Source organism: Vollenhovia emeryi, unplaced genomic scaffold (genome assembly GCF_000949405.1).
Source record: "Vollenhovia emeryi isolate VEMERY1.0 unplaced genomic scaffold, V.emery_V1.0 DF939145.1, whole genome shotgun sequence".
NCBI classification, from domain to species: Eukaryota; Metazoa; Arthropoda; class Insecta; order Hymenoptera; family Formicidae; genus Vollenhovia; species Vollenhovia emeryi.
Window position 1 is genome coordinate 1,629,855 of NW_011967221.1, and position 8,666 is coordinate 1,638,520.

An 8,666-nucleotide genomic window follows, 5' to 3' on the forward strand; every position below is an offset into this window, starting at 1 on the left:
GTGCAGAATCACTCCAGCATCCCCTTAACTTCATCGTTAAAAATGTAGTTTTTTTATTTATCACCTTCATCTGCTCGAAATTATTATTAGCCTTGTTTATTCGCATTTGTTATTTAAAACGAACGTCTATTATTATTCCTAATTTTATTATCCCTTTATTTATTATTTAATTAACGAAATTTTATAGTTTATCACTCCTACTGAGGGTTAATATATTTAATTAAAATAAGTAAAATTAAAAATCGCGTTATCTATGCGAAATTATACGACCAAATATTTACTCACCGATCGTCTCGACGGAATTGATCACTGATTAAATTGCATCAAATGTGAAGGAACGAAAAACGTATAGCTGTGTACATTCATGTGTGTGCAATTAATGATAATTTCGAAATGCGTATAAATTTTCAATTGCACGCAGAATGCACGACACATATATGCACATATACGATGTATCATGAAAAGTTGTATTGTATGTATTTATTCAGTATTCAATGTCTCGTGGACGTCTGCAATAAAACAGGAAGGACGTTGCTACTTGGAACCTGTCCTGAAAGAATAAGAGAGAATCTACAAGTCCAGAGAACATCTAGGAAAATAGTACTCAATTAATTTTATTAATTTATAATAGAAAAACTTTCTATTTTAATTAGATATAAATAATTATAATAATGTAAACGAAGCAATTATTATGACTTCAAATTTATTGATTACTCAGACAAGCCGTTTTCTGTGAAACTAGAAGATTATTATTTATTATTATAAAAACTCATATTAATAAAAAACTTGTATAAGATTTTTTATTAAAAATATGGACAATTTTTCGGCACAATTTATCATTATCTCAGAAATTTGGTTGTAATCGATAGAGTTAATTTCGTTACACGTATAATGATGTAACTATAAGTATGCAGAAAGCTTTTTACCAATTATTTATGTTTTCCAAAAATTTTCTTAATCATGAGTGACAATTGACTTATATTTATATTTACATATATTTTATTTAAATTTTTTGTTGTACCGGCTTAAAAAATTTTCTAATATTTACCCAAAAAATCACATTTTCCAATTAATATTATATATCATTGCTACAAAATTTTGTTTTTAAATTAATAAAAGTACTTAAAACGTAATAATACTTTGTATTAAATATGTATATTATTACGACTATAATACACCGATGGTCTCTGGACTTAATAACGATTTCGCAAGTATTATACTTTTCATATATGTGTATATATGACATGTATATGTATACATATACATACATGTACATATACATACACAATACACAGAAAGAATAATACAGAGTTTTTCCTAACATACATATGAAAAGACGCGCAAATTGCTATACATTTTCTATAATATTGAATAACAAACCTGAGGAAACTTTTTGAAATTCGTGCGTGCAAAGTTTAGAGTAGAAAACAAAGAAGACTAGCTTAGACGTTCTATTTTAAGTACTTTCTACGAAATAAAAAAATTGCAAGTTCTCGTAAGGTAAACAATCCGTATTCTTAGGAAAATTTCGTGTATTTATTACTACAAGTTGTAGGCAGATTCTTATTAATATTTTACACATGTGATTCCTCGTTTATTGCTTCATTTTTCCTGCAAAAGAATTTGCTAGGCTGATTTTCAAATCTAGAAGGCTGTGTGTAACTCATATGTGTCATTAGAGTTGCGAGATAAAGTATAATAATAATACATATGCTATAATAAAAAAACAGCGTTGTGAAATTAGAAACTATAAATAAATATTGATGATTTTTTAAATTCGTAAGTTATCGATGGCCTCTTTTAAATTCACAAACATGATACTGGAAATATTTTGCTAAAGAGAATCGTAAAAATCAGCCTCGCATTCTTTTACTGTCTCTTACAACTTATGCACTCGTTACATATGTAATAATAATTAGCGATTTATAAATGTACATTTCCCTACATAATTTATTAAATGCGTTTTCTACTACCTAATATATCGTGATCTTTGCGTAGATATGCTTTTGTCCTTTTTCTACGATGATTTACACGATGATTTTAATATTATAATATGCTTCTAATATGCTAGTCAAACCGATACAAGTCGGGAAGGTTTATTAAAAATTATACTTAAGTAATTAACTTTTAATTCGCTAAAGAAATCTGTACCAGTAATTAATTACCGTTATTACATACTTGTCATCAATGATTATTATTATCATTGTAATATGTAAGTCTATGCTCAATAAACACTTTTCTATTATTCGAATGGATTTATTTACATATTTTAAGAACCACCAATTGTTATTTTTATTTTCAGTAAATATACAAATTGGTATAATATTTTTAAGTAATTATTGGGTTCCATTCTTCTTATCTTCAAAGAAAGCATTTTTCATTAAGTGACAAAGAGGGAATTAATGAAAAATCTAACTGCATTTTTAGATACTACGGTTATTATAATTTTCTAACGTTATTATATTAATATGTTGCAAAAGAAGACCATATATTCACCTCTTATGGTAAAAAGTTGGGACAGCTGACTTACGACTCACCCTGTATACAATACTTGGTACCGCGAGGCTACCGTTTCACTTGATTAACCAACGATCGAAAAGATTAGTGATTATAATTTTAGCCTATAAATAATAACTGACAGCAGTTAATATGTAGCAAACTTTGCAATTAGGTTGTAAGATAGTAGCAATTTTTAGTTGAAATAACAGTTATGGAATTATTTATCATTAATTAGAGGCTAAAATGGTATATTGCTTCTATGTTCATGACATTCTCCAGGTCGATATTAATTCTTTATGACATTACACATTACATCTAATTTGAAGCTTCAACTTCAAGGTTCTGACATGTCATAGAAAAACTATGTAACGTTTACTCACTTTGCTTAAAATATATCAAATAGAGCTAGTTTTAGTAATTATTTTTAAAGCAGTTTAAACCAATAAACACAGTACTCGCGGAAGATAAAGGATGGGTTTGAATTGCGTGCGACCTGTCGATCCTTTATGTGCCGTGATACCAAGAAATATTGGACTCGATGCTTCATCAGTTAGAGACTCAGAGTTGCCAATTATCTTTTTGATTGGAGGTCCAGGAGCAGGAAAGAGTTCGTTGAATTTGTATTTGTGACTTCATATATGAACAGAGCACTTTTAAACAATTAAATCATAAAGTTATTAAAGAGTAAATAAAGTTCAATGGCTTATTCAAATAAGCTTCTTTAATTTGCAAATTCTTTTGGCTATTGAAAATGTTTCCAAGTAATCCACTAAATTTGAAATCTAAAACAATAATAATTATGTAATATATCCATGCGTTATGTATATTAGATGAAATAAATATATAAAATAAAAATATGCAACATTAGTGCCGCGATTAAAATTGAAAATAATAACTTGAAAATAATTTTTGTTTCCTTTAGACTTAAGAATGATTTTGATTCTCTTTCCTGCAGCGACGCAGTGTGCGCGGATAGCAGAGCACTACAGTTTCTGCGGCATCGTAAGCAGAGAATTATTGCGCGACGAAGTAACCACTGGCTCACAGAGAGGCGCTATCTTGGCATATTTGATGTCAGAGGGTAAACTAGTTCCCTCGGATGTTATGATGGAGCTCGTTAAAGCGCGGATGCTGAGCAGCTTAGACATGACCCGAGGTTTCTTGTTGAGCGGGTTTCCTAGGGAAAAGATACAGTGTCAGCATTTCAATAGACAAATTCGACCGCCAGATCTCGTCTTGTACTTATACGTCAGAAACTCACTGTTGATGGACAGAGTCCTGGCCAGGACCATCACCGCCACCGAGAGGCAGGAACACAGTACCGATGAAAAATGGAGACGAATCAAGGACCACAGTCGAATGATCAAGCCTATCCTAAAGTATTACAAGAAACAACTGGTCGTAATCGACGGTGAGAGAGATGAGCTGGAAGTCTTTCAAGACATTTGCTGCGCAATTGATAACGTATTGATGACCTTTCCAAGTACATCTAGTAAAAACGGTTAATTATAATTTGATCGTTTACGTACACTGTTTGTTAACTGCACTGGCCCAGCAATACATCAATTACAAAGTTTTAAGTTACTGATGGAGTTTTATATCGCATTACGAAAATAAACTATGCTTTGTTAAGTACTACATTAAACTATGTTATATAATAAAACAATTATTATACATAAAAAATTATAATTAATATTGTTACAAATCTTATAACAAGACTAATAAGATATGAAAGAGGAAAACAATTTTTTTACCTTATTATACGTATACTTCACACTTTCGTATCATAGAATTGCGACTTCTTTCAAAAAGAGTTTTCGAAAAAGAGTTTTCGAAAAATATTAAAAATATTAAAATTTTTTACGAGTGCTATCTGCTATATCGATCTCTCTTTTTAACACTCTGTAATATATTACATATTATTTATATACATATACATACATTTTGTATGTATCAAACAATGATAACTTACCGCTAGTTAATAAAGGCGAATGTAATCTTTCCAGTGTTACATATACGGCTTTCATTATTCATCCATGCGTTGATAAATCAAAACGTGTAAATTTAGTTTATTTTTTGGTTAAAGACAATTAGATTTCTAAATATGAAATGTTTTAAGACCAAACTCATGTCAATTTAATTATAAAAATATAAAGATATAAATAGTATGTGAAAATAGAAGGAGGAGAGGGATAGAAAATCTTTTTTACTTAAACTTTAGAGTTTGAACAATTCTTCTTTTTCATCTTCTCAACAAATAAAATTTACTTTAACCAAAATAAAAATTGTTTATAATTTCAAAAATATTGATTTTTCGGCCTATGTTTAATGGAATTTTTTGCCCCATCTTATGAAGACAAAAAATTAAAAACATTAAATCGAAAATATAGAATAAAGCTTTTTAAAGGGAGGCTTTGTTTTCTTGAAAAACAATTTTGATTTTTTAGGTATGATTGGTCACGATAAATCTTTTATGTATTATGTATCGCGATAATATTGTCGAGTGTCGAGCAATTGAAAGAAAACGTCTAGTCTAGTCTTTGAAAACTTGAAAACAACTTGTAATGGCGGAAAATATTCGTACAATTTTAATGCAGAGGACACAATTATACATACATAGGTATATGACAAAACGGAAAATGTTTCTAACAAGTTTTAATAAAATAACGTTCTTGAAAGAGAGAGACAAACACATCTTGTCTTATAATGTATCCCGAAAATATCTTTTCAATATTTGTAAGATTTATAATTGTAGATGCGTGTAAAGTGCACGGACATCGAACGAATATTCAAAGCTGTCTTTCTGCAAAATAAAACCTGTGAAAGGAATTTTGTTTTATATTTTCGACTTATTTTTTCATGTAGAATCCCTCTCTTTCCGCTTTTACACCAGGATACCAGGTATATGTACACAAATACATAAAAGAATATGCGTGCATATTTATACAAATTTTGTTTATATATTGCATTACTTTTATAAGTAGAATGTTCATTTTTATTTTAGTGACACAATTACATCTCTTTAAAAATAATATCCATTACATAGAATTTATATCATAAGGGAAACTTTTAAAAATAAAGCCTCTCTTCTTTTCATTACTACAGCTTTTCTTAGTGTGTTTTTATACGTCAAACCCCACTGTTAAATATCATTATTATATCGAAGGTCATAATTTTTTTTATCAAGCAGAACTTGACGCAACACACAGTCTTGTATTACGTAGGTCGCTGTCGTATTTATGATAAAAAATTTTTTCTGAGAACTCACATAAGGTAACACACATAAATCTTTGTCACACATGCATGAAAATAACGATCGTCTAAGGAACATTGCACAAAAGACGCGCTAAGAAAGCAGAGGCGTGTAAATTTGCAAGCTGATGCTTGAGATGTGCGCACCGATCGGAACATCCCCTTTGAGGTACTCATCGAGGGAGGAAAAGCAACTTCCTCTCTGCTGCTCGTTCTACTTTCTAGCGTAGCATTAAACGAGGCGAACGAGAGTTTGATGGATGTCTCGCAAATACTCGGTTTCTAAGGAATAGATCGTAATCGTATCTTCAAAAACTTTAATCCCTTAGTAAGGATTATGTTAAATCTGCGATTATGTGTACATAATCTCTATTTTCAAGATGTCACGAGTATCTGTAGGAATTTTAAGTCAGTTATGATGAAGTTTGCGTAATGTAAGTACTGCGATAAAAATCATCTTATTTTAACAGATTGGAAATTTAAAAAAATTCCAACTGTATATTATATTACTTGCACGACTATCGTAGCGAGAAAAAAAATTACAGTGACGAGATAATCTACCAAGTAGAAATATAATATACACACATAATAAATAAACGTATATGCTCCTTGCACAGAAAGAAAAGTGTCGGATCAACTCTTATATGTATACTCAAATTGACGTGTATTGTTTTATATGTTGTTTATATATACGTAACAATCTATAATCTGCTTAGAAGCATTTAATAATCGTACATTCCAACAATATTACAGTCTTACTTAAATACTATAATTGTCACTTCAAGAATACATATAATTATTTTGTCAATAAAATTATTTCAATTATTATAATCTTCGATTTGAAAATATTTTATTTTCTATCCAATATTGTTTTCTCTCCATTCAAGAAAATTATTCTTAAATAACAAGCATATATTTTTCTTCATTAAATTATATAAAATTGCTTTATTCAAGCAAGTTTTTCTTCCTTTAACGTAATACGTATATTCTTATTTCAAGATTTTCACGTTCAAACTAAACATATTTTCAAAAGAAGAATACTCTTTTTTTCTGCGTGACAATATTAATTCCATAATAATCTTTATCTAGAGATTTAATATTTCACGATGCATCGGAAAATGAAATTACGCGAATTGAAAATTAGAATCGCGAATCTAGGATCAAATTGAATTATAATTCGCATCTCGTTGGTTTACAATGTCCACATTGCATTACTTATGTGATGTTGTCGTAAAGTTAAGTATAATTTTATCGTAAATACGTAACTTTATATAATATAAACGTTCCTCTCTTATAATATTCGGATTGATTGATCACCGTCAATAAACCATTTCTATCTCCACAGACATATGTATTGTGTGTGTGTGTTTGAGAGACAAACCATCCTACCGTGCCATACGCACATTCTCATGTATTGCCGTAAGCTCGCGCGCACACTCTTCAGCTTCTCAACCCGCGATACTCTACGCGGCTTTGTACCCTGTGCCCCCCCTCCTCGTCTCTGCTGATTGCAATTGTCTGCGTGTATAGATGTACACGCGGACACGTCGACGCCAAGTACCTCGACTACTCCGCGTTTGCGATCCCTTCTACCCCGATCTGCCCCGATCCACCCCTACGGCGCGGGTGGATGGGTGGTTGGCTGCGTTTATGAGGCCGCGGGCCCGAAATTGAAAGGCATCCAGCTTCGCGGAGGGGACTGCGAGGGGAGGGCATACAGCAGTCACCGACAAGCGAAAGAGCGTATCAGAGGGTAATCCTATTGGTGGACGCCGACGTCGCGACGTCCCGGCGTCATTGGTCCATCCGCGATCCGCAGGGCGTGGCGACGTCGGTCTGGTGGGGTTGTCGCATCCCTGGCAACGATTACCAGAAGGCAAGCAGGGGTTCGCGCGACGGCAGGAATCCAGCATGGCGGCAACCTGGCAACCCCTAGACACCGTCGAACTCTCGCCCACCACAACCACCGCCGCCGCCACCACCACAACGACGCCCGGGGTTGCGCTGCGTCGCGCGGCGTCGGCCGCGTTACCGATTGCCCGCACCCACTCTCGTGGATCTCGCTCGATTTGTCCGGGAGAACATTTCAGGAGTCGAAAGTTCGATCGCTGGATTAATTGCTCCGTTAGCAACTCCTTTTGAACGTTGATTCTCTGGCGAGAATGGCAGACTCCGTCGGTTCGAGTCTCTTTTTCCTCGACCGCCCCGCGCTGACGTGTTCATTTAGAAAATATAAACTCAAACATAAATCTGATAAATAACACAATGTTGAAAAGTATAATTCATTTTCGACGCGAGTGTAGCGTGTAAATTGTGCAAAAGCTTTTTCAACAGTTTATTTAATCAGAGATACAGAACAGAAAACTATTCAACCCTTATCATCGGATCCCGCTTGATTAAAGTCTCGCTTGTAAATCACGCGACGTTGCTCGGCGGGGTTCAATTAATCTACGGCGGATGAAAAGAGTACCGGGGCTGCTCAGCGCACCGTCGCTTTTTTTATCCAGACGATTCGATGCCGAGGCGACTCGGCAAAGAGAACTTCGACCGTCGCGTAGCCAACGATCAACAATTGCCCCGACGCGACACTCAGGTAGGCGTCGTTTCCCATGACGGCGTTTTGCTGTCGGTAGGGGGATAGTTTGGTCCGGATCGCCGGGGGTGGGAGATACCAGGCGTCATCGGAGAGGTTCGAAGGGGTCGGCGCAGGCGCCTCGTCCCGACGACGGGCGTCGCGGCGAGGCACCGCGTCAAACGTGGAGGCTATAGGTTAAATCCTCCCGCTCCTCGTTTTTGTCGTTTTTCCGGCGTTGCCTCCTGATCCCGCCTTCAAAAGTGCCGGCGGACCAATCGGCGCCGGGCGTTACTTGTCCGCTGCCTCCGACGGCACGGCAAGCGCCACGACGACGACGGCT

General features: G+C 34.4%; 2 protein-coding genes across 2 annotated transcripts in view; both read left to right on the forward strand.

Moving 5' to 3' along the window:
• The window catches only part of LOC105566433 (protein sprint-like), a 172,754-nt gene extending 172,192 nt beyond the window's left edge, over positions 1–562 (forward strand). The window contains exon 16 of the mRNA XM_012020435.1: positions 489–562. Coding sequence (XP_011875825.1) covers positions 489–562 — 74 coding nt within the window. The remainder of the gene's footprint in view (positions 1–488) is intronic.
• Positions 563–2,758: 2,196 nt separating this feature from the next.
• On the forward strand, positions 2,759–4,144 carry LOC105566334 (adenylate kinase isoenzyme 1-like). The gene is made up of 2 exons (XM_012020249.1): positions 2,759–3,106; positions 3,455–4,144. Exons 1-2 carry the CDS (start codon positions 2,971–2,973, stop codon positions 4,003–4,005), a joined length of 687 nt encoding a protein of 228 aa, XP_011875639.1. The 5' UTR covers positions 2,759–2,970; the 3' UTR covers positions 4,006–4,144.
• Positions 4,145–8,666: the final 4,522 nt, after the last annotated feature.